The sequence below is a fragment of the Melozone crissalis genome, unplaced genomic scaffold (assembly GCF_028551555.1).
Source record: "Melozone crissalis strain CALT ecotype California unplaced genomic scaffold, PUWL_Pcris_2 ptg000023l_1, whole genome shotgun sequence".
In the NCBI taxonomy this organism is placed as follows: domain Eukaryota; kingdom Metazoa; phylum Chordata; class Aves; order Passeriformes; family Passerellidae; genus Melozone; species Melozone crissalis.
The window spans coordinates 28,123,503-28,149,224 of NW_026535801.1; the positions used below are offsets into that span (position 1 = coordinate 28,123,503).

Sequence of the window (25,722 nt, forward strand, 5' to 3'; positions counted from 1 at the left end):
ATATAGTCTCTCGAAAAGCAGTTTTAAAGTACTTTTAATGGAGGTAAGCTGTAAAAATGTAAGGATTCTGAAAGAGAGGACATGGACTGTTTGACAAGTCTGGGTAATGATAGGAAAGCTGCTGGAACAATAGAAATGGGAAAAGCAAGGTCCCTTCTGACTCACTCAGAAGACAGTTTTGACCTATTGACGTAACTCAAGAAATTCCTGCTGATCTGCCAGGGAATGAGGGACTTTGATTCAGGCACTGATGAGCTGTTTAAGGGCTCCTGAGCAGCGATGGGGTGGAGCAGGAAGGCAGGGGACAGTTTTGAGTTGAAATATCAGTGTCCTGACATGTCAGATGTAAGATTTGTGGAAAGCAGTCAGTTTCACCATTTCACCTCAATGTCAAAATCTGCAGCTTGTATATGGTGAACATTAGCTGGGAAAAACAGCTGTTCAATATTTCTTTTAAATATGCTGATTAGTTTTAGTTGAATTCGTCTTTAAACCTGAACTTCTTGCTTATTGCCATACCCCCGAGAAATCTGCCAGAAACCTTTTGACATTTGTGTTTTTGCCTATGAGGTACAGCTGCTTAGCAGCAAGCCTATTTTCCTTCCTTTGCAACCTCTTCCCCTAAAAATACAAGAAGAAACTTTACCCAGAAAAATATCCATTAAATCAGAGGGCTATCTGGTAGACTTGTGACTTCACTGGATTTTGTGCCCATGTGTGGAAAAAAAAAAGATTTTATTAAAATGGGAACTTGTGCTGCAAAGCTCTGCCTACTGATGATGTTTTGAAAGGGTGCTAAGGTGTGTTGTATTTCAGTTGTATTTCTGTGTGCTCTGTGTCTGTGTGCACATCACACATGGGCACACTTGTTGCAGCTTCACATTGTGTGTGGGGACTCAGCCTGCAAAGCAGGGTGCCAGCACCTCTGTATTGACAGGGAAGTTAAGGGTGAAGTCTGGTTGCCTAAATAATGGCATCTTGTGCTATTGTAGACATTTTTGGTTACACTGCTTCTTCATTATCTACTATTCACATGAAGTCCTCCATTGTCTCTGCCAACCATACATTTCTGTTGCATTGTGAAAATGCCATTAGGACTGTAATTTAAGGAAGCAAATTGAGCCCCTAAGTTAGGTTATTCACCATGAGGCTGAATCCCATCCTTGCCAATCAATCATGATAGATTTCAGCCTCACATTCACATAATTTTTCAAGTAGAGGACAGTGTCTCACTTTAGAAAGGCATCAATTTCTACCTAATCATTAGAAGGATTCTGTTCCTGTCTTTTTTATTAATGCTCAGAAAGCATTAGCACACTGTCTGTTACCTTCTCAATAGACATAAGCCCTTTCTAGTCCTGCCCAGGCTGCCCATCTTTATGGGTCTACACATGCTGCAGGTTTCTGTTTGTACTCTGGGGTATTCTGAGTGAGAAAGCAGCAAAGTGCATGAGAACAAGACTCAGAATATATCTGATATGATTTCCTAGCTGTGAAAGCTTTTTTTTTCTTTTCCCAATTATGCATGGTGTTAAACCTGTAAAGTAACACTGATAATGACACTACTGTTTTTGCAAATTCTGCCTCAGGCTCTTTTGTGGTGTTAAGCATCCAAAAGCCCGTGGAAGTGAATTATATGTTTGTGTGGTTTCTGCCCACTGATCCTGCCCAAATGAATTGAATTAGTGCAATGCTGGAACTTTAAATTTAAGCTCTTCTGAACACAGCTGGAAGTTCCCCTGCTCCAAATTATTGTGGCTGATGAATAATAATTTTAGTCTTGGTCCTGGATCTCTTTCCATAGTGTATGCAAGGTAGTTTATGTTTGAAGGCAAGGACAAGCTTCTTGCATCTTTGTGTTTTGCTGATGACAAGTTAGCTCTTCATAGCACTTGTCTAGAGACCTTTTCTTGTACTAGACTAAGAAAGAAACAAAGAGACATTCAATAATGAAAGCTCTAGTCTGAAACTAGCAGATGTTGTCAGTGTTTTGCATAAGATGGCGAGTATCAATACATAACATCATGGAGATTTGGACTCCAGAAGCATAAATGCCTTAAAAAGATTCACAAGTCATTTACAAAGATTTTAGTATATTGTGAGAGCACTGTCAAATCAAATGCAAATTGAAATCTAATTAATTCCCTACAAGGATAGCAAACCCCTCCGCTGTTTAGTTTACATGAAAACATTGCTAGACTGGGCCTGAACATAATCCTTAGCCAGAAAATACACTTAGGAGATGGCTTCAGATCCAGAAACCATTTCCTTGGTGCATTCATGTGGTGGGGCTGTGAACGTTTCCAGTTTCCCATCCTGGGAAGGAGTTTCTGTAGGCACTCCCCAGACCCAGGCCTGCCATTGCTGGGGTGGAACAGCAGTGCCCACAGGGCTGGGGAGGCCCATTGACCTTCAAAATCCCAAAATGCTGAGCTCAGGAGCCCCTGAGCCTCTGCAGATCTCCCCCAGTTGGGCTCCCTTTCAAACACAGTTCTCCTGTCTGCAAAAGCTGTCTTGCTGCTGGACCTGCCAGCCCCAATGGCAGCAGGAACCTTTCTATGATCCTTTTCATGGAGCTCCCACTCACAGAAAAATATTCACAAAGCTCTAAAAAAGCCTTCTTAGAGACAGTTTTGTAATGAAGTTACAGTTTGATTCTTCTTTGCCTTGAGATGTCTGGTCTTTTCCTCTAAGATCACCACGGTTTGGGGTTTTTTTGTTGTTTTTAAAAGCAATCTCTCATAAGGGAAAGACAGATTAATTATTGTATTTTATTATTTATTTTAATACCATCAAGATGTACCCTCATCAGCAGGTAGCAGCCATGCTAGGGTCATGAGGGGCTGAAGCAAATAAAGAGGAGACTTTTTTGAAAGCACCATGATTGTTATATCTTGGCCAGTTTGTGGCTTATTATCTCCTGTAGCTTCTAGTGGATCATAATACATTAATCAATTGTCCCCAGGTTTCAGTTTCATCAGGCACACACCACACTAACCCCAGGTGTCACTGGGATTCAAAGCAGAGCCAGCATTTCCCCTCACCTCCTGTGCATGCAGCCACAGCTCAGCACTTGAGCTGTGCTCCCAAATGCATCAGCCTTGTGGGCATTTTGTGCCAGGCAACAAATGGGATTTAGGATGTTGAATACCACAGGGGATAAGAGGCAAGAAGCAGTGCAAACTTCCTTTGCCTTAGCAAACTAAAGTCCTCCTGCTTTAAAGGAAGTGATTTATTCCAAGGAAATAGTGATCAAGGGATTTTTTTCAATAGCTGAGAAGTGGAAATGTATGCCAGAGAGGGCTTACACATGTAAATATATATATATAAATATATATAAAAATATAATTTATATAGGTACATGTAGGTATAAGTATTTTATCTGGTGTGTGTATACATATTGTGTGGGTGGGTCAGTATATATATAAATATATATATTTTTATAGGCACATATAAACCAATATTGGTCTTGAGGAATGACTGATTATCTTTTTTTTCCACAGTAGTGTCCCAAAACAATGTTTGGTTTTATATCCCAGGACCATCCCCTGCCCCTTACAGATACATGAAGTCCCTTTGGGCTCTCCTTTTAGGCTGCAGTTTCTTTAACTTGATGGTGTTGAGGAGCCTCTGGATCACACTGTAAGGATCCTGCACAACAGTCTGCTCTGGAAAAAAAATCCTTTCCTCCTGCAGTAGCTTTCTTATTGCAATATTGACTGAACCCTTGGCAGTGTTGGTGGGGGAAACAGAACCCCAAAATAATCTCTTCCCTGCCACTTTTTAAATGGTCTCCTCCCAGCTGGAAGCAGATTTCTTCTTCACAACAGCTTGAAGTCTTTTAGAAGGATGAGGTAAATTTATAAAGGAAAATTTTTGCTTAACCATTTGGGGCTGAGGTGCTTCTCCATCCTGGGCACCAGCAGTAATAGGAAACAGAGCTGATGTCTGTGCCAGGCTGCTCCTTTGTGGTGCAGGAACATTTGTAGCAGGCTCTTAAACCAAACTGTGGATGCCCCATCGGTGTTTAGGTTTGCAGGGGGGTTTGGCCCCCATCACTGCAGAGTCTGAGAACATTTTGTTAGAGAAGAATGCCTAAACAGACAGTCAAAATTGTCAAACAGGAAAAGGGCTGCTGCATGGCAGGACGGGATTGAGCTGCTCTTTCCATTGCTCTGGCAATAGGACAAGCTGTAATAGGCTTAAACTGAGGCAAAGGCTATTTAATTTAGGCTTTGAGAAAGGAAGAGAAATTACCTCAAGCTAAGAAGAGGGAAATACAGACACTGCTGGTATGGGGTTTGGGGAAAAAAAAATGACCTTGTATGGCTGCTTTTTATTATTACTTGAAGGACAACAGGTAGAGAAAAATAAGCATTGACTGCAGCTGCCTGGTACTTACACTGTGAGCAAAAAGCAAAAAAGTGCCACATCTGACTCCAGCAGGGCTCCTGCCTTTCTTTCACAGCAGCATTCACTTAATGGTATTTGCCTGGATACATTTGCCCATGGGCCTTTGGTTGAAGGAATAAAGCTTTAACATAAAACACCTGATAGTCATGTGGAAGTTGCAAAAGAGTTGGTTTTTTTTTTTTTTTTTTTCCTCCTTAATTCTGTCTGATGACAGAAAAGGAGAGCAGGTGCTGAGGAAGAAGGAAAATGGACCACAACTGACAATGATATCTTGTCCCCTCTTCCAGACATTGCTAACTAGCCATAAACTGCAATAAATGAAGTTTTGTCAGTCTGCCAAATAGATCTATGCATTCCCATTACACAAGTGCAATTATTTAGTGTAACCTCTGAATAATATCTTTAACTCATTGTGTTCCTACTCAGGAAGAAAGAAACATAATGCATTGAAAAAAAATGCCAACAAACCCAAACTACCCTAAAATCATGGGGGAGACCAAAGCCCCCACTTAAAGTGTTAAAGAAAAAGAAAGCAGTTTTTCTCTCTCCACTCAGAAAAATGGAAGTCAATTAACATTGACATTTCCAGACTGTAAGCCATGCAAACTTAATTTTCAAGGTCTGGATTAAAAATAAAACTGTAAAGATTATACTGTCCTTAAAAACCTTTGTAAGGTTACTGCTGCCACTATATTAGCTATGAAGAAAGTCTGAAAGAGTTTTGTAGTTGTCTTGCCTTTTTTTTTTTTTTCCTGAGTAAAGCAACTCAGTGTAGAATTAATTGTTATTGAAGCTTCGTCTAAGAAAAGTGATACCTAACCCCAACTGCTGCAGCACCAGGGACAAGGGAACACCAGGAGGGCTCTGTTGGTTTGGCTTTGGTGCCTGTTTTATTTGGAGTACAAAAAGTTTGTGCAAGATTACCTGGAGAAATTATAATTTTAGGCTTCCTACAAAGACATCCTTCTATTGCTGGTAACTGTGATATAGTCATTCTGGAGAAATATTAATCATACAGACTGACTAGACTTCTAAAACATAATATATTGGTCTCCAGTGGTTTAGCAGTAATATTGGGTTATTTACAGTTTGATAATCTTAATTGCATTAGGAAAAAAACCCAAGTATTTTCTCCTGTTTTCAATCACAAACAACTTTAGCTCTTTGTACTTCAGAAACAGAAGCAAAATCTTTCCTCCATGGTTTCTTTGCTTCCTTCTGTTTTTGAGTTTGCTATATTGTCAAACCTGTGAATTTTCTGCCATTCTGCATGGGCAGAACATGTTCTGCATGTTCTGTGTTGTGGATTGGGGTGCCTGGCTAGGCTGGATCAGCCCCACGAGAAAGGCACTGTGCACTGTAGAACTCCAAAGCAGGCACTGCAAAGCTGTCCTGCCAGACAGCCCATGCCCAGGCAGGATGCAAACCTGTGTTAGCCCTGCCTTCTGGGTCACAGGCTGTCCTGAAATGAAAGGGAAAAACAAAACTCACAGAGATGTTCCTAAGAAATTCCTAAGGGGACCCACATCTCCTCTGATACTATGAAAATCTTTGGCTGACTGACACACAGATTATGTAAGTATCACAAGTTTATGGTGAAAATTGCAGCAGATCCAAGCATGTGAAACAGTGCTCCTCTCTGTAATTCCTAGGATGTGCTATTTTCTAACTCAGTGTTTACTGGTTCTTGGTTCATGCTATTTTCTAACTCAGTGTTTACTGGTTCTTGGTTGATAGTATCAAACACTGTGACTTTCAAAGGAGACTAAGAGATTTATATGTTCAGCTTCCAAAGAAGGGGAAAAAGTAACCAGACCAAACACCTAAAGCCAAGACTCAGTCTCAGAATCCCTGAGACTGAGCCATGTCCCATTTATCCTGCCAGGGACACGTGTGAGGGCAGCAGGCTGTGGTCCCTGTGCCAGCCAGCAGTGCAGCTGCTGTGTGAGGGCACCCATGGAAGGAACAGAAGCTCTGGATGCTCCTGCAGGGCAGGCAGGGAGGGAGAAGGGGTGTGCACACATCTGTGAGCGTGGGCACAGAGCTACAGAGCTGTGAGCAGGCAGGTTTTCTGACCAGAATATCTGCAATATCTGCAGACATGACTTTTAGTCAGCCCACCAGCACTAATGAGTTGTGTCAGGGATGTGGGTGATGACCAGGTTTCCTCTGACATTCACTTTTAGCCATAGCTGAAATCAATAAATCAATAGTATCATCCAGTGAGGTGCGTTGGCTTGGAGTTAACATGTAAACACCTGAAAATTGGTTTCCCATAATCAGCACTTTTTAATGTTCATTCAGCTGGAAGATGAAATAAAATAAAAACACAAGAGGAGGCATTTGTCTTCGACACAAAATCATACAAAAAGTCTTTTTTTATTAAATATACATTACTTACAGTTTAAGTCTTTCTTCTGTACAACAGTAACCATAGAAAACAAAAGAAGCTAAGGCTAAATTTTTTCAATCCCTTAACAGGGTATTAAGACATGTTACATTGTCTACAAAACTGACTTAGACTGAGGCAACGTCCTGTGGAATTCTCTTTAGAAAACCAGATAGTGAAAGGGGAATAATCTAAATCTCCATTTTGCTTTTTACTGTAACTGAGAGACTCTTGCTTTATCCTTGGACAAATCATTAAAAAAAGTCCTTTTTTTTTGCTTTGCTAATAAAATGAACAGAGCTCTGAGAGATTTATTTAATAAAATTTGAGTAGAACAAAGTAAAATGAATGATGAAGGGCTCATCTGTAGAAAGAACCAATTTTTTATTATTAAAAATACCTAATCTCAGCTGCCATTTTACTCTTTTTTTTTTTTTTTAAGGGTGCCTTTATCCATTAAAATCCATAAAATCCTTCCAGTGTTAGTGTGCTGGCTCCTGAATTGGTTGACAAGACACCACCCACAGACCAACCTTCCCAAACCACATATTTTTAGAAATTCCCGGAGGTGACTTAAGCCATATAATGAGCTTTGTGGAGTTGAGGTTCATTGCTGTATCCCAAATTTTATCCATAGTTCTGCTAGAAAACAACACAATTTCAGTGAATGCAACTCTCGTTGACAGCAGTAAGGGATGACAAACATGAGGGCCTGACTTGGATTCATGTATGTCAGCCCCAGTTTGCAGATCTTCAAAGCAAGAGCAATATGAGGCTAAATTCATCTGTGATGTATCTACATTGACCTAAACAGGGTTACAACCAGGTCTGAAGCTGTCTCTTGTTTCTTTCACAAAGGGGGTTTCAAAGCAGGTCAGGTGCAACAATGCTAAGGTTCTCACTATCATTTAGATATAATGGTCTGTGCTACAGATTTCATTTGCAAAAATCACAGAGTAGAGATTTTTATGATGTCTGAATAAAAAAAGTTACCTGTTTGCTCTCCTTAGCTCCTGAAACTTCAATTCCACTGTGTTGTGAATGGAAAGTGAGGCTGTGACTGTCTGTATCTAAGCTTTACCTAAGAAACAACCCTTCTTCTTGCTTGACAATATGGGTGCTGCATTGGCAGCAATGACAAAACACATCAGGAAAGGATGTGCCTAAAGGACACAAGAAGGAGCTGTAAAGGGCATGCAAAAATGAGTAAATAATTCCCTATGCAGAAATAGTTCCAAATGGACTCAATTTAGGGCTGTGGGATTCAAATTTGTGAAGAGAGTTATGACTAGCATATCAAAAAGTAAGTAGTGTTGTAATGTGAACAGCAGTCAGCAGCTTAGAAAAAAGCTGCCACAAGCATCCTAAATGAGGGCGTGGAAAGTCTCTAAGCAAACACGATTCTTTGGATCACCTGCTGTGCCTAACATTTGATTAAATGTTATGATTGTTTGAGGGAAACCATCCCCAGTTCTCCTTTGGGCTACCTGGGAGAGTTCCAGCAATCTAACTGGGGAGATCTGGATCTGGTATCAGCCAGAGCTTTGAAATCCTCTCCCATGTTTGAAGCACATCTCTGATACTTTACAGATCATCAGGACAACTAAAACTATGTTTTGGCAGACTAAGCAGCAGCAATTCATTCCCTGGCAAGAAAACCTACCACTGAAAAATACCCAAACGCCTCATATCCACCTGATGGCTACCATGTGTGGCTTCAAACATGTGTGTATGTTTTCCAAGAGCTTTTGCCTCCTTCACTGCCCCATCACAATGGTAGTTTGAAATGTTAATGTCCTCTTTTCCCCTTGGAGGTCGCCACCTCCAGGTGACTACATTTCCTTGATGGAGTGCAGTCTCCCTTCTGGTAGAACACCCAGCTGAACTTTTGGTTTCTGTGACTGCCAGGAAAAAAAATATAATCTAATTTGAATTGTGAAACAAGCTCCTCTGACTCCTAGCAACAATTTGATAGCTCCACATGTTAAAGAAAAAGGAGGGATGAAGAAAACAGAGGTGAACTGGATATGGAGTGACACTGCCAACACAAACTGTTGCCTTAGTCCTTCCTTAGCTCGGCTTGTAGACTCAGCACATTACAAACAACAAACAACGAGCTTACAAATTACAAGAGTTCACCAGAAAGTGTGCTTTTTTTTTCCCAATTTTTGTTCTTGTCATAGTAACTTAGTGCAAAAGATCACAAAAATAAGCACCAATACACTGAAATATTCAAACTCTCTATAGGCATGTCTTGAAATAAACAGTCAAAGAAAAAAAGCTACTTCAGACCCAAAAGAAGAATGTGTTTAGAAGTTTCATGTACAAAAGTAGCAGGAGGAGGGAGCCACCCACACTGAAAGAGGACATGAAGAACTTTCCACTGGGAAAGAAAGTGCAGCAAACTGCAGAACCCAAGGGAACAAATCATGCTGGGAAGCTGCGATGGCAACCTGTGAAGAAAACCCCCAAAACTTCAAGGGCATGGTGCAACTCTAACTGTAGTCAAGCAAGAGGCCTCCCACCAACCTCTAAAGATGCTGGGTGAGGCCCTTGGTTTGGCAGGGGTGAAGCTATATCACTTGGCTTGTTTGGCAAGTAGGCATTAAAAAACTGCATGAAAGCTTTGAAACAGCACTCACAAGGTCTCAGACTTTGCTCAAGTCTTTTATGAAGGGTTGCTTTCTGAAAAATAAAATGGAAAAAAAACTCCTTTGTGTCTGTGGAAAAAACCAGCAGTGCAGAAGAATATTTAAAACTAGTCTTGTTTAGGGTAAACTTTGTGCAGGTGAGAGTGACAACAATGGCATGAGATGGATCACAAAGAGGTCAAATTCCTCCTCCTCTACACTCTTGTTAGTTTGAAGTGGAGCATGCATGTCAAGTGACTGGCTTCCTTCCAGAAGGAAGGTTGATTCTGTTCTGAAGATGGGGTTTATTTTTTCAGGGATTCATGTCATTGAGAACTTAGGGTTCCTGGATGGGAAATTATTATAATTGGAAAAGCCAGCAAATATCAGACATAGCTACTTGGGGTTAACAGATGCCAGGATATGACAGACAGGAGACTTGGATCCTTCCTGGAAATGCAGACATACCAGGTATCATCTCAAATGGCACTAGACATGTAGAAAGGCATCTGAGAGGGCTGAGTTAGCTTTAGAGTCAGAAATGTGTGGATCTGGCTTCATGTATGCTATCTGCCAAAGCTCCCATGTGAGGCAAAAAATGGATGTGGATCTAGAACAAGCTGAAAGCAGAATTATCCACTTCCCCACAGATTATCAATCAGATTGTCACCAGCTCAAAGTGGTATTTTGAAACTTGATTTTCATGTATTTGCCTACAAGGAGATTTATACATTTAGTAGGCAGAGATGTTTAGAGCAAATTTGAGAGTAATTTAGACGCAAGGTGTCCTTCCTTGATCCCAGCTACCACCTCAGTAAAAAAATAAAAAATGTCACTTGTAATACCTGTGGAGACGTGTCTACTTGATCTTCAAAACTATTGTAAAATTTGGATTCATTGGCAAATTCTGCTATAAGTAACTTCTCTGTTGCCAGGAGACTACCCTGTCTCTATAATGAATGGAGAGAAAAAGGCATGTCTAGTGACTCATTTAATCTTACAGGATGTTTGAGACATTTGCCCTTCCTCACCAACCACAGGGCTGGACAAGACTGGATGACAATTGTGGAACAGGCAGTTGGTAAAACCAAATGCAAAATGAAACAAACCCAAAAGATAAAAGCAATATCCAAGTGCTTCATAGGTCTCAATCTTATCGTCAGCAAAATCAATACCGACTTCATTAGGAAAAGATTCATAACCCCTCACCATAGTGAAACAATATGATATATTGATTGCTCCTCATCCAATATGTGAAATATGTGATCAGCTAAATGCTAATATAGACGAAGATCTCATTAAAATAAAGGTTTGGATTACACTCTAAAAATTGAGCAATTGATAAATAGGATGAGTAAAGTCTAGCTAGATCAGGTTAAAATAAAGCCAAGAGAAAGCATCTTGTTTTTGTAATCTGGCTGTAATTTTAACTTAAATATCAGGGGCACCTCATGACTGAACACACTCTGATAACCACACAGCTCTATATTGTCATTTCTACAGTCCCAGGTGGGAATTCTGGCTTGGCCCATATGAGTTAAAAGCATGTCTTTTATTTGGCTTTTTCACTGCAGACATAATCTAGGTGTGGAGCCATGGCAAGAACAAGAGGAAATAAAAATAGTGTACATTTTAAAAATTGACCCAAAACACTCACACTTTCTTGTCTCTAATAAGTGAATATGGACAGATGAAATACTAACTGCCAATTATATAGGTAACTTACTTAGGACCAAAGTTTTACTTCCAAAAGAGAAATGGGACTCAATTTTCAAAGGTATTTAAATGTCTTGTAGTATATTAGAACATTCCACAGCAAGGCAGACACAGAAATTAATGTGAGTTAAAAGCTCATTTTGTTTAGTCACTTAAGCATTGATCCACATCCTCAAGAGACTAAATTCCTTGTAAAGCCTATCTTTCACCCAGGTGGCAGCCAAGCTAGTTGGAGTTAGCTCTGACATCCAGCCTTCCTTTGTTTTCTATAGCCAGGCACTGGCATTCACAGAGAGTCCTTCTGCATGACTAAATATCTTTATAAGCATGGCTATTATTTGTCAAGTCTTTTCTGGAAAACAGGAATTTGAAGTGCTGAAATCCATATCTAAAATACATCATAATTTCACAGCTTGCCTAAAAATAATAATTTTCATAGGTTACATATCATATCACCAAGAGAAAAAAAAAAACAGACAGTATCCTTCTACCAGTCCCTTACTTTAATTATGACACTTGTCTTGGGGAAGGAAGAAAACCCAAACTGCCTCTAAACAACTCTTTGACAGTCTCAGGCTTTCCACTGAAATGAAATCTGAAAATTTATGTAAAAAAGTATTATCCCCTGGCTTTACTTAAAAATATTATCTAGAACAACAGATAAAAGGAAAAGGGAATACACCCCTTTTAAAAAGAAACATTAACAAAAATAGCAGAAATGGCTTTAAATAGATGGGAAAAAGTTCTAATTTGAACTAAGGAAAATGATCTGTAGCTCTAGTAGATTTTTTAAAAACTGTATTTCTTTTATTAAAAAAAATTAATTGCTTTGAACTGATATTGAAGGAAATTCAATTATGCCCTCACTAAAGAAAGCATTAGAACAAAACAAAAACCAAAAAAGGGTATATATTTAGAATACTTCATTTAGTATATTTTAGCTATCTTGAATAAGAATAATTTGACATCCTGATTTAGAAGTCCATACAAATGTGCTCATTTGTTCAGTCTTGTAGCATCAGTTCTTGTCTCAGTACATCCACAGGTATAAATGAATGTCTTTGTATACTAATGCCTACATTCATATGAAGTTCTTTCTTTTTACATATGCACCCCAAGCTAGCTAAATTTTCAGAGTTTTACCTTCCTATTCCATTCTTCATGTAGCCAATTAATCACATTAGCACATCAGAGATGTCTCACACAGAGGCCATTTCAGAAAAGATGACTCAAACACAGGCAGAGGTGCCCATGAACTCTCCTATTCCTCCCTTCTGCCATGCCAAACAAAGCAGCTTGATCTGCAGGAAGGAAAAACATTGCTTTGCCAGGATTTTACCACTGAAGACAAAGCAACATAAAGGGAACCCAGCTACTCAATCCATCGTTCCAATACTCATCACACAGAAACACTGTCACCCAAACAGCCAGTGTGTGCCAAAATGGCTGCAGTTGATCATAGAAGAATGGCACCAAACTAGTTTCAATATAGACTTATAGCTTTATAAAGTTGCTCAATGAAGAGTTCTGGTTAAAGGGCTGGCCTCATATTCCTCCTCACATAAGAATTATGTCACTCCAAGACAGCTTTCTCTTCCCTGAATGCTCCAAAAGAAGTGGTAAAGAATCACCATATCAAAACAGTAATTTATTTATTTATTCTTCCTTGTCTGCTCTCTCCTCTCATAAAAAAAACTCAAAAAACTTCAGTAAACACCAACATACCTTTCCAATGGACTGCCTAGAAAAACAGCACCTGTTGCAAGTGTAAGCTCATCTCTAGTTTGCTGTGGGCTGCTACCTCATACTGAGATTCCTTAATTTTAAATCTATGTAAAAAGGAACACTGTGTGGAAACCCCAGGCTGACTGAACAGGGAGTAGGGCAAAGGAGGAGATTTAGCTGCACAATCAATTGCAACTCAAATTAAATAATGAGTGTTGCAATGAATAAGATTTTTCTTCCCCTTAACCTTAGGCTTAATTCTACCACCAGCAAATTCTACATCCTCTTTAGAAGCCCTGCAAAGGCAGATGTCACATGCACACAACAGAGAGTTCAAAACCTCACCGGCCGGGACTCCTTCACTTCTTACCCTTAGGATGTTTGTGACTGAAAAGGAGGTTTTTCATCCTCACACTGTAACCATGCAGCACAAGTAAAAAGGGCAGAACCTGATTCTTCAGTAGTGCTCCCAATCAGGAAAGGACAAAAGATTTAAAAAAAAAAAGCGTGAAGATTAATTTGAAGTAGAGTATTTGGGATCTCTTTGTTTCCCTAGTGTTCTTCCTTGTAAAGAAGGTTTATCAAATATTCATCTTTTTAGACATGACCTCAGATCTCTCTCTATTTAGTTTTGGAGAAGTTATTCCAATTTCTACAAACAGGAAATACCAATCAATCTTTCATGCAGTTTTGGGAGGCTTTTTAAAGTAGTATGACTTTTTTTTCTTTTTTCTTTTTTTAGAAGAGCTGGCAGAAGGTGTGAGTCATATTTAAGATTAAACTATTTTGGTTTTTTTCTCATCTATGTTCTTTTTCTTTTCCACAGGGGCAACAGCGTTTAACCTCAGTGTGTGATAATCCTCCATGTGGCATGAACACGCATATGCTGCATTTCTAAAATTTCAGACAAATATAGAGCACCTAAGTCCTAGCAGCTTCCTAAACCCCGTGGAGATTCAAGCTACTATTTTCCATGCTTCAGCTAGGGTTATACTAGTGTATGCTGGGTCTACGTAGCCAGCCTTATGAGATGGAGGTGAAAGAGGTGCATGGGAATGATATTTATTGTTGATACATATATTGTTGGAAAAGTACTGAGAAGCCTAAAAGTTACAGTAAAAGGACAGGAGGTTGGGGGAAGGAGCTTAATGAGGACAGTTTTATTTTCCTTTATGCCATACCAGCTTTTCAACTGGTACAAATTAATTTAACACCATTTAAATCAATAGACAATATATCAATTAATAACATTTGAGAATTTGGCTGGTTCTTTATGACTGTTGTAAATGAGCCCATGAAATAAATCAGCTGTTTTGATCTCATTCTTTCCCTCTATCCTGTCCCAGTATCTGCAGAGCTATGTGTTCAACTACTTTACCTGTACTTTACATAGTCCAGCTCTAGTGTAAAAGCAATGACTTAAACGTCTCCAGAGAAAAAAAATAACAATAAATAAATGTAGCGGTTTTGAAACATCCAAGAACTGACAGCAGAAACCAGGTGTGCATGTGGATCTTATTTTGTGTAGGATGGGGTAACAGATCTCTTGAGCTGCAGAAGTAAACTGTGACTGCCAGGCTCTGTGCAGAGAATGAGGCACTGTGATTGTTCTCAGTGTTTCCTGTGCAGGGCGGTCTTCTCCAAATGAAAAAGAAGCTAGCAAAAAATGAGTTTTAAAAAAGAAAAAAACATCCAAAAAGAAAGAAAAAATCAAAAAGAAAAAAGGAAGGGAGAAAGGAATAAAGAAAGGGAGGTTAGGGGAGGAAGAGTAAGAAGAAATTGCATTGTCCATCAGATAAAATATTCCCGTTTGCACTCGCTCACTGTGTTTTGCAAGTCAATGTCAGCTTTAAAGGAGCTCTCAAGGTTTTCTGGGTATTCCTTCTCCTTTTTCTGGCTATTTCGATGTGCTTGTTTGTGTTGATAGAGGAATCTGCTCATGATGGCAATGATGCAAAAGATGATGAATATCACAACTGCTATTACTCCTGTGAAGGGGTAAAATAGGAAGGACAGAAAGAGTGAAAACCAAAACAAAAGGCTCAGTTACCTCCAAAACACATTTATCCATGCACAGCAGCTAGTTGGTGTGATAGATCAGTTCATCTCAGTCCATACACAACCATAAGCCTCTATCAAACCCTCCCTGGTAGTTTTTTATTTCTATTTTGTCACCTTAAGAACTCTTAAAATAGACCATATATTGATATAATTGACCTAATTTCTGTAAAATTATGCTTTCACTGGAAATAAAGTTAGTTCAGTGTGTTTGTTTGCTTTTAAAACACTAGATCTGCTCATACAAATTCCTGCTCTGTCATATTTTCTTCTTTTATCTCTGGGAACCTTGCATGAGCCTTGTACACTTTGGTTTATAGCTTCTAGATATTATCAAAGGCAGCTCACTACAGGGCATACTATAAAATAAACAGAGATAAATTGTCTTCTAGGCCATTATAGGAAAATTAAAACCACACATGAAATTATGAGGACAATGTTCCCCAGTACATAAATTCTTCCATATGACCTGGTGAGTTTCACTACACCACCGGATTACAAAGAGAGAGCTCAGGAAATACAAGATATGTGAATTCTATGCAAAGTATTCACCAGGGTGGTGTGTAAAACAATGGCTGCTTAGCTGGGTCTTAGAACACAGGCTCACATGGAATCAGAGAACACCTGGAACCCTTGGAGATCATCTTGTCCAGATCCCCTGCTCAAGCAGGCAGGCAGGCAGAGTTCAGCTGTATTTCAAAAGATTCAGGTTTCTGATAATCCATGTGTGACCACCATAATCCACAATACAGCTGCCTACCTATGCAGCTTGACATAGATACATGCTAATCAACAGAGCAGATACTAGACCTGCTTCAGATTACCAAAAACCCCCTTGGACTCGATTTCATGGAACCCAGATTTAAAGTCTCCTAGATTTTTTGCCTTGACAAAATTATGTTTAGACTGCAGTCTTTAAAAATGAAGTTACCTCCAATCACAGCTGAATCACTTCTGACTGCATTGGTGAGAGGTTCTCTTTCATCTGTCTTCCCAAAAGGATCTGCAGTTGGTTAAACAAAAGAGAACTTATTTTCTGTATCAACTGTTCATTTTCCCTGTGGCTTAGACAGAAGTGCCCTCTTACTCTCATGAATTCTACCTGTTTTCAGAAGATGTAATTTGGGGGATTGGAGAATTGAACCAGAAGGGTCTGAAAAATAAAGTGAGTTTGCAGAACAATTTTATTCTACACCTTCAGGAGCAAATTCTATTAACAGTACATGTAAAAGGAAACAGAAAGTTTCACATTAACACCTGAAACTGTTGTTTCAGTTCATCAGAAGAATCAAAGAGACATTTTAACTAAACATCCTACTGGGAGCTTTTCTCAGTTGGAGATGTATTATTATCTTTTTTATTGTTACCTAAGAAATGATACTAGAAAGAAGCCAAAAGGGATCCTGGGCGGATTTAGATCTGACCTATCTTATAGATGAGATATATAACTTGAATTCAATCCCAAACGAGAAGCAGTCTCTGCTTGGGACATCTCATCTACTACATTTGTGGGACTGGAACGGGAATAAAAATAGACTTTTACACACAAATAATATAGAATGAATCATACAGAAGGTTAGACTGGGAAGGAAATCTGGGGTTATTTAGCCTAATCTCAGGCCTCTGATCATAAACTCAAACATAGCTAAATTCAAAATTATGTCATGGTAATAATATTGTACATCATCAGTAGATTAATCTCACTTTATTTTTCAGTATACATAAGTTATATAAATCAAAACTAGCAATTTAGGGCTTTTTTTAAAATCTAGTCAAAGAGGAGAACAGCCTACAATTATTTTATACCCTAAGATGGCTGTCAGAAATTGATAGTGGTGTGACTCACTTCTTTTCACAAACTAGAAGAGGAAAGCATTCATTATTTCACATTGAAGATGAGTTAACTTTCTGGATAATGGAAGTTTGGTGAGATATTTTTTACCCCATCCCTCAGCTGAAGTCAGTGAATTCAGTGACAATTAAAAATTTACAACTGTTCTACAACAGTTCTCCTGCACTAGAGAAAAAAATCACAACTAGTGCCAATGCATGGCACTAGTCAAAAAATAATGAAAAATTATTAACTATGTATGAAAAAGTATAAAATTAAATTTCATTAAAATTATATAAGATGTTATTTGTGCCAAAAATATTATTTAAGATTTGACACCTAATGCAATCAACACTTCACTATTTTTGGTTACTGGAATTTAAGCACTGAGAAGAAAACAGAACAAATGTTGAAGAGCAGTTTCAGAATGGAGGCCAACAGCCACAAGCCCCAAGAATTACATTTTGCCTGAGAAATAAAATCAGGATACAAGGAGAGGATGGTTTTTTACAGTGCAGCAGATGGTCTGTAACAGCAGAGCCATCACCACTGGGAACACAATGCACTCTGAAGCCAAGGAATAGCAACACTGGGTCTCATCTAGGACCTTAACAGGACATCCTCCTCCTTTGAGATAAAACTGATGGCATTACAGCTTGGTTCACTGAGGCTGGAAGCCCTGCTGAGGTCACAAGGCTCCCTAGAAATCATCTAGTCCAAACCCCTACTCACATCCAAGTCTCTTAGGGCAAGGTTCTCAGAGCTGTATCCATTTGGGTTTTGAATATATCCAAGGATGAAGACTTTACAACCTGTCTGGGCTTCACACCATTCTTCTTACCAAGTCTGTATCCTGAGGGATTCTCCAAGCAGGTCCATGAGAAGGTCAAAGCTTGCAGTCATGCATTTCTGCCTTTTTTCCTTCCTCTGAGGATCCTCAACTGCACCATCTCATAGTTGCTACAGCCCAGGCTGTCCTGGCATATCCCTTGCCAGTCAGAGCTTGTTTGGAAATACCAGGTTCAGCACAATTGGCACAATGAGACAGAACTTCACTGTTTAAGGTGCCTTTCAGAAGCAAATCTTTTCTGTGTAGTTTCAGACTTAATGGAAGTATCTGACATTTTTTACTTTAAATGCTTGAAGAGCTGCTCTCAGGGGACAGGCAGCTCAAGACTCCACTATTCACACACCTGAATCTCCTCTGTAATTTTTGCAGCAGTTTAATATTAAGAAAAATACCACAGGAAAAGTATATTATCTCTATACCATCAATGCAGAGTTCAAAATAACAAGATCTTTACACGTGCCTCAGCAAGGAAGAAGGTGATCTGCAGATCTTTGTTAAAGATCAAAAACCACAGTAAGCCACCTCTCATTTTGTGCTTCCTCATCAGAAGAAGTGTGTTCAGAAAACTGTATGAATGGATTTTATTCCATATCTGTCTGGAGGAAACTTTTTTGAACACAAGTATTCCTTTCTGAAGGAAACAGCTTCAATTGTTTCAAGTTACAAATATAGAAGGCTTTTTTTACACACTTTAAGAGTTTTCCTAGTGGGCTTTTTTGTTGTATCTGCACATTAGAATATCGACATAGACATGTACAGCCTCCTTTGAAGTTCTATTTTTCTTCTCAGACATTCAATAATGAGAAATTGGAAGTGATGAATTGAGATATGAACACTAAATTTGAAAGTTAATCCTTGACTCTGTTTTCTTTTTATTTCTTAAAAATGTGTCCTTTGCATGTGAAAATGTAATGCTCAAGTACATCTATAGAAATTATAATTTGCTACAAATTGGAATTTTTTTTAAACAAGAATCAACCACCCATTGCTTTTACTTTAGCATATAAAGACATGAAGTCTTCAGAGCTCACTTGTTCTAAAGCTCTTATTCAGGCTTTAATCAAATCCAGTGTGAATAGTGAGACTGGAATGTCAGATAATTCATCACATTGAGAGGAAATCATATTTTAGAGCACAGAGTGCCAAGACAGGCATAAGTTTTTATAATAATTCTGCATTTCTGATGCAACAGTGCTTAACCTTAACAATAGAGTGCAACTGATTGTATGCTTTAAATATTTAAGCTCAAATGCTACACTCTGCTCTGTGTTCTGCCCTGAAGTTCTGAGCCTCAGGTTTTAGTGCTTTCTAAAATCTTAGAAAAATTAGATCATTGAGGTGACAGATTACAGGGCAAAGAGTTCATATTTTCAGTATCATTGCCCATTCAGGGCTCACATTTGTCTGTGCATCAGAGCAGACACCTCAGACAACTGGAGGCAGTGAGAAGGAAGTGGGGGGCTGGGGAGGAGCACATGCACACTGGCAGCCACTCTCCAGAGTAATCAGCAGCCTTTTTCCTGTGCAGAATGCTAATAGCATCATTTGTTTTCTGCTGAACATCTTAGGCAAAAACTGCAGGAAATGGGGATTTGATGTAAGTACAAATGTGAAAGGAATTGTATTATGATCTAAACTAGAGTTTTATTTGTTATCAGAAAGGAGAAAGTTGCTTTATAGGTCAAGGGGCAAAACCCAGCCTTTAATCTGTACCCTTTTCTGGTCATTAAGAATCCTGCCACATCCACTGGTGACTAAAGCAGCAACTTGATAGTCCCTGTTCATGGTGACAACACTTCCAGCTGCTCTCAGCTTCCCTCTCTGCATACAAATTCACATATGCAAAACACTTCAGATTCCCAGAGGGCAGCTTCAGGATTGCAAAAGATACACAAACAATTGGGATCATCTTGCTGGTACTGCTCAAGTAATGCTCCCTCTCTTTAGTCTGAGAGAATGAAGTACAAGCATTCAGTGGAAGTCACACATGCCAAGGGGTTTGTACAAGAGTTTTTGCTCATTTCTGTTAGGGCAGGAACAAATTTGAATTGTTTTTTATATGACTTCTATTGCTTTATCACCACTAGAATGCAGAATCTGTGTAACATTTAGGCTGTCCTTTGAGATCTGCAGCACCAGAATCATCTGGTGGACAGGAATGACAAATCAGGTGCATAACCAAACTTTCAAAGCTTTCCCACTACAGCTTAGGGATTTTTTGTTTTAGGCAATCCAGGAACTTAGTCTGAAAACAGTGTTTCAGAACAATGACTTTTAAAGGAGCCTTGGCTAATCCTGATGCCCATGCTCAACACTCCTGATTCTGAGAGAAAAGGGAACTTCCCAGTTCCACTGTTTATACTGTCACAATTGCATTACAGCACAAAGGAAGGAAACCTCACTCTACAGCATCCTTTAACCTCCCCAATGCCCCCACAGCAGGACACACCTGATGAGGAATATATTGTGGTTGCTGTGTTCACATCAGCTTCCATCATGGATGCACAGCTGGATTCTGTCAGGGAGCCTTGGACAGTCACGGGAGCAACGCTGGGGTGGCGCAAGGCAGCCTTCAGGGGAGAGATGTGGTTGTACTGCACAGAGGACAGGCAGCCAGTGAAACCATAGGCATTTGCCTTGGAGACTTCAGGGTCCAGGGACAAACTGTCTGCAGTGCAACAGAAAAACACTCCGGCAATTGTTTTCGGAAGACATTAAAAAAAATGAATCCTCTTTTGCCTTACCCACCCCTTTTACATCTACTATCCAATTTCAACTGTTCAGGTTCCCCTTCAGCAGCCTACAAGTCCTCCCTGGACTCACCCATGAGGTTCCCAAAGTCCTTTCTTTATTATGCTACTTACCTTGAATTGTTTTGCACATAAAAGCCTGCACTGCACTTTTTTCCTCATCCATTTTCTCTACTAATGGACAATATCTAGCACATCATATCTACTAACCACAATGATAGCAATAACAACAAAACCAACAACAACAATAATAATAATACTAAGTAAAATAGCAACACTAAATACCATAGAATGCTGGGGCTGATACTCTAAAATTTTTTTTGGCATCTGCTAACAGCATCAGGTGCACATATATGGAACATACCTTCAAGGCATTCTGCCTCCTCCACTCTTTGGATGAAAGACCCTGCTCTGTTTTTTCTGTCATAAAATACTTTCTGTGGCCTGTCACTGAATGGCTTTTTATCTCAGCTTCCCACCCTTCTTCAAGAGTTTATTATTCAACTTTTCTGAAGCATCTATTCATGTTACTTCTTTTTTACTATCAGAATTCCTAAGAATCTTCCCATTATTAGACAGGTACTCACTCTACTAGCCCCATTTCACTAATAAAATAAAGAGTAAAACTATACCTTTTCTTATCTAAATCAAAATTAAAACAAATATCACTGTGTTATTTTTCAGCCTGTAGATAAAATAATATAAATAACTTATCTGTTGGTACGTGTTCAGTTAAATTTCACATTTAGAAAGCAAATCAAAGGCAAGAGTTTTTTTATATAATCATAGAATGGTTTGGTTTGGAAGCGACCTTAAAGAGCATCTCATTCCAGGCACATCTCTTACTAGACCTGGCTGCTCAGGGCCCCATCCAAGCTGGCCTTGAACACTTCCAGGGATGAGAATCCGAAACTTCTTTGGGCAGCCTGTTCCAATGTTCCACCTTCACAGTAAAAAATTTACTTCCAAAAGTTTTTATATCTAAGTTTTAGTATCAAAGATTGTTTGGGAAAGTCATGGAAGGACAGTGAAGCCATTTTCTATTTTCTCCAAACTCACATTACATACTTTCCAGGAATTGAAATTCATGCTGCTCAGAGGTCTCAAACATGATGCACTTTATATCTAGGTCAATCAAACAAGAGAAAAGACTACAAATGCACACAGATACAGCATAAAAACTTATTCAAAGTCTTAAAAAATACCTGTTAATGGAAAAAACCCCAACCTTCTAGCATTGGAAGTTTTGGGAATACTTCCAATGGTATTGGGAATTAAGGGCTCCTTGCTTCTCAAGTTTGTTTTCAAATCTTCAAAGAATAAAATACTAAAATTTAAAATAAGGTTGAATTTTTTCATTATTACTCAAATACAATGATTCTACAAGTGGTCAGGATTTAGGGGGCAAAAAGCGCCTTCTCTGAAAGCTGAAATTGCTATTTTAATTATACAAACTTCTTTGTGTAAGAAAATACAGAAAAAAATCACAAAGCCAGTCAAAATCACACTTATTTTTGTGCTCAAAATCTGTGACTGTTATGCCATGTACCCAGAGGGAATTACCTGAGAAAGATTTCTAATTATGTTTGAGTGTCTTTGTGGAAGTATAACGCAGAAGAGTGTGGCTGCTCCTCAGCAAAGCAAGGTACAGCACCAGCTTGGCCTCCCAGGGGCCTTACAGGAGAAATGCTCAGTTTGCAGAGCTATCAGGGGCACAGCCTCAGAGCTGCAAGACGGGAAGGGAAACAGTAAGGCTTTGCCACTGGAAAACCTGCAATCCTGCAGAAGTTCACATTTGTTCTTCTGAAAGTATGTAGGAATTGACTGCATTCAGATTTTAATGAGATTTTGGCTGGGATGTTATAAAACAGACAAAGAATTGCCTCCAAGTTCCTGCAAGAAGGTTTGTTTATACTAAAAGACTGATTTAAAGTATTTGCCATCTTTGTTGAATTTATAAAGCCCTTTGTAAACATTCCTACCCTCAGCCTTTATTGTTTTCTTAGCTCTGACACAAAAGGTGAAGTGGTTGCTATCTTTTATAACCAGGCAATCTAGGCTGCTCTGTTCAACCCCAGTGTACAAAAAGCAAAGCCTAAAGAAATAATGTGTTCCTCTCTCATGGTACACTAGCTTGAAAAGTCTAAGAGTCAGTACTTTTGTGGGCATTTTTAGGAGCTACATCAAGGGCCAATTCCATGAGCCTTTTGTCAAAGCAAGCTTTGCATGAATGAGAACTCAGAGATTTGTTGTTGAAAGACTGAATTTTGAAAAAAAAAAAAAAAAATCAAAAGAACAAACCAAAAACAACCCCAGAGCCCTCTGGTAACAATTCCACATGCACAGATACAGTTTTCTTTATCACAGAGCTTTGGGTGTGTGCCTAATGTCTGTCAGAAAGGAGGGCTTCCACTGTTCTCAACAAGAAAGCTGCACAACCTGGTTCTGAACGACTTGTGCTGCCCTCTGAATTCTTGAGAGGACAATGTAAATCTGTGATAATGACACGGTTAGCTCTATGAAAGCCTCATGAAAGGACACTCTGTCCTTTGCAGGTTTTGCATCACAATAAAATGTTTTTCCAAAAGGTGTTTTCACTATATGACACAGTGCTCAGCGAGAAAAGCAACTCGGTGAAGTTCTGTGGTCTGTGCTGCAGCCAAGGTCATAAGAAACTTGAGTGGCCTTCCCCTGACCTGGCAGTGCTGGGAATCTTTCCACGCATTTCACTGGTCTGGAAAATCACACTGAATTGCTGCTGATGGCTTGCTTTGATCTTCTGACATTTTAGCATTTCATTTCTGTTCCCAGCACTGGAGAATAAGTTATTTTGGCTAATTTCTACATGGAGAATAAGAAGGCAATCTTTTTCAGCTTTTAGTGATTTAACTGCTCATTCTCCGCAAATTAAGTTTACCCCTACATTTAGGAAGTAATTTTTAAGCTTTATCTGCTGAATTGTGCCTAAGTTGGCCTGGCTTCTTGTTGGGTCCTGTACCTGATCCCTGGAAGCTGTCTGCAATGTCCCAGCTCAGCAAGATTTATGTTGGTTTTCCATGTATTTACAATGGCTTTCCATAATAACAAGCATTAAGTCTAACATGTGGTTGTATTTTTTAAACTTTATAGATAGTATCTATATTATAGGTATCAACATAACTTATTCCTATTCAGAAAATCAGACATCCTGTTCCCCTGCTGTTTCATTATACACCTCTGCCACAAACAACACACTTGTTTTAAGATTTTTGATAAAGCAATTTTAAGTCTTTGTATCTCAGTAATGGGAAATTAATTTTCATCATGAATAGAATTCCATGAGAATTCTTTAGGACCAAGAATCAATCTGCTCAGTAATGAAACAGCAAATTAAAATAGTAAATGATAACAAGTAGGACAAGGTAACTGGAATTAAACACAAATCAAAAGTGTTATTTTTGTGCAGGGAGAGTGGGTAAAATACCCTCTTTCTAAAGGTATCATTGTGTAAAACAGGAACATAAACATTTTTCAATATATTTTCGTTCTTTCCTTATCAACATTATTTTCATGTCACTCAGAAACTTAAACCTCATTTTGCCAAAGTGCTGAACAGGACTGGCGAGATTATTTCTTGGGCATTGTCACCAGATTTGAATCCACGACCTTGAGGTAAAAGACACTTGTAGCCTCCACACACTGCACCTGTCTCAGAAGAGCTGACTGCAAGGCACTGTGCAGGTACCTTGAGAAATGTGCTGCTGTGTCCATCAACAAGCTCAGTAAACATTGCTGACATTAATCATCCAGTTAGAAAGGGCAGAAAGTGTATCTTGGGTTAGCCTGGAACCCCAAAATATAACTATGGAATAATCTCATTTCCTGGTGTGAGTCTGCCACAATTACAGTGGAGTGAAAACCACTGAAGTTTTTCCTGGTAACAACTGAGGTCAACCAGTTTGACTCTTGCTTCATGAAAGGATGAATTTGAACAGGGGACAGGTTTCAGACATTTAATGCCCTTCCCAAGCACTTCTGAAAAAGCAAGGAGCAGCAAGAGCAAAGTGAAGGCACTTCTCCTCATGAGGCTCCCCAGGAATGAAAAGAATGCCCAAACGAGCTCAATGAGCCTGGAATTGTTTTGTTGCAATTGAACATTTTGTGCCAACTGTAACATTTAAGGTTTTTGTTTCATTAGGCTTTGCAGAGATAATTTAAGGCATTCATTTATTTTGTTTTCTCAGGGACGACAGCTTATCATTGAAAATGAGGCACTTGGAGCTGCAATGTGAAATTTGTTAGCATGTCATATTTGACATGTGAATCCTAATCTGTCACAACACAACCAGTTCTATGTGATTCTGCATGGGCTGAAGACATCTATAAAGAGAAGAAAATACGCAAGAAGATTGAGAGATGATGTACAAAAGCATATACTGATGTACAATATCTGCTTGTCCCAGAAGCAGAAAGCTAAAATCAACTCAAGTAGCAAGAATTCAGTCTAAATATAAAATTTCTGGGTAGGAGCAGATGACCTTGGACTCTATTAGGCAGCACTGTCTGTCTAAATATTAAGCATGGTGTTATGATCATAGGGTAAATGATAATGCTGGGGAAAAAGCTGGAATAGATCTGGCCTCTTTTCAATAGAGACTTCATGGCATTAGCTTAGACCTTGGACTGCCTGGGGTAGCCAAAATTTGCTTACTTTAGGTGCTTGACATCTTGGTCTTTTATCTTATGTAGTAATTCCCATTTTCCTTAATGCTTTACTGTACTACTAGGAGGAAAACCAATGACTTTTAAAGGCACCCAAAATTCACCTAAGAGATCTTTGTTCACAATATGGTCTAAGAAATAGGTATTTAGGGCAAGAAGAGTCTGAAGCAAAGAAATTAACTTTGCAGTCACCAGAAGAGTCTAGCCAATATCTCTTGCAGATATTATTGCATTGTTTAAACTGTAAATTGTGATCTGGTGACCTCAAAACCAGGAATGTCTTTCCATTAAAAAAAAAAAAATAGAAAAAAAATGGACTTAAGCGTTTTTCATAGAAACTCTCTAGAAGGAGGTACTTCTTTAAGGCAACTTTTGTATTTCAGAGTTAATGACAATTTACCCCTTGTGATTTAATTATCCCATTATCATCTACCCCTATATAATATTCTTGGATGAACTGCTCTGTGATCTCTTCAGTGTACAGATTCCATTTTCTCCTCATGAACTTTTAATAAGAAAAGCTATTGTAGAAATCATAAGAATTGTACTGCACCTACATAATTATTTTAATAAAATTACTTTCCAGATAAACTTTCTTTTATGTACACTTTATACCCATGCTGAATGACTCAGTGGAAGCTTGAGTGTGTTTTAGCTCA

The 25,722-nt window shown here is 38.9% G+C and overlaps 1 protein-coding gene across 1 annotated transcript in view; it reads right to left on the reverse strand.

Annotated features, from left to right (window-relative positions):
• Positions 1-14,004: 14,004 nt before the first annotated feature.
• The window catches only part of CNTNAP5 (contactin associated protein family member 5), a 261,242-nt gene continuing 249,524 nt past the window's right edge, over positions 14,005-25,722 (reverse strand). Inside the window, exons 22-24 of the mRNA XM_054277569.1 lie at positions 20,062-20,280; positions 15,863-15,934; positions 14,005-14,861 (exon numbers count right to left, since the gene is read on the reverse strand). Coding sequence (XP_054133544.1) covers positions 14,665-14,861; positions 15,863-15,934; positions 20,062-20,280 — 488 coding nt within the window. The 3' untranslated portion in view covers positions 14,005-14,664. The remainder of the gene's footprint in view (positions 14,862-15,862; positions 15,935-20,061; positions 20,281-25,722) is intronic.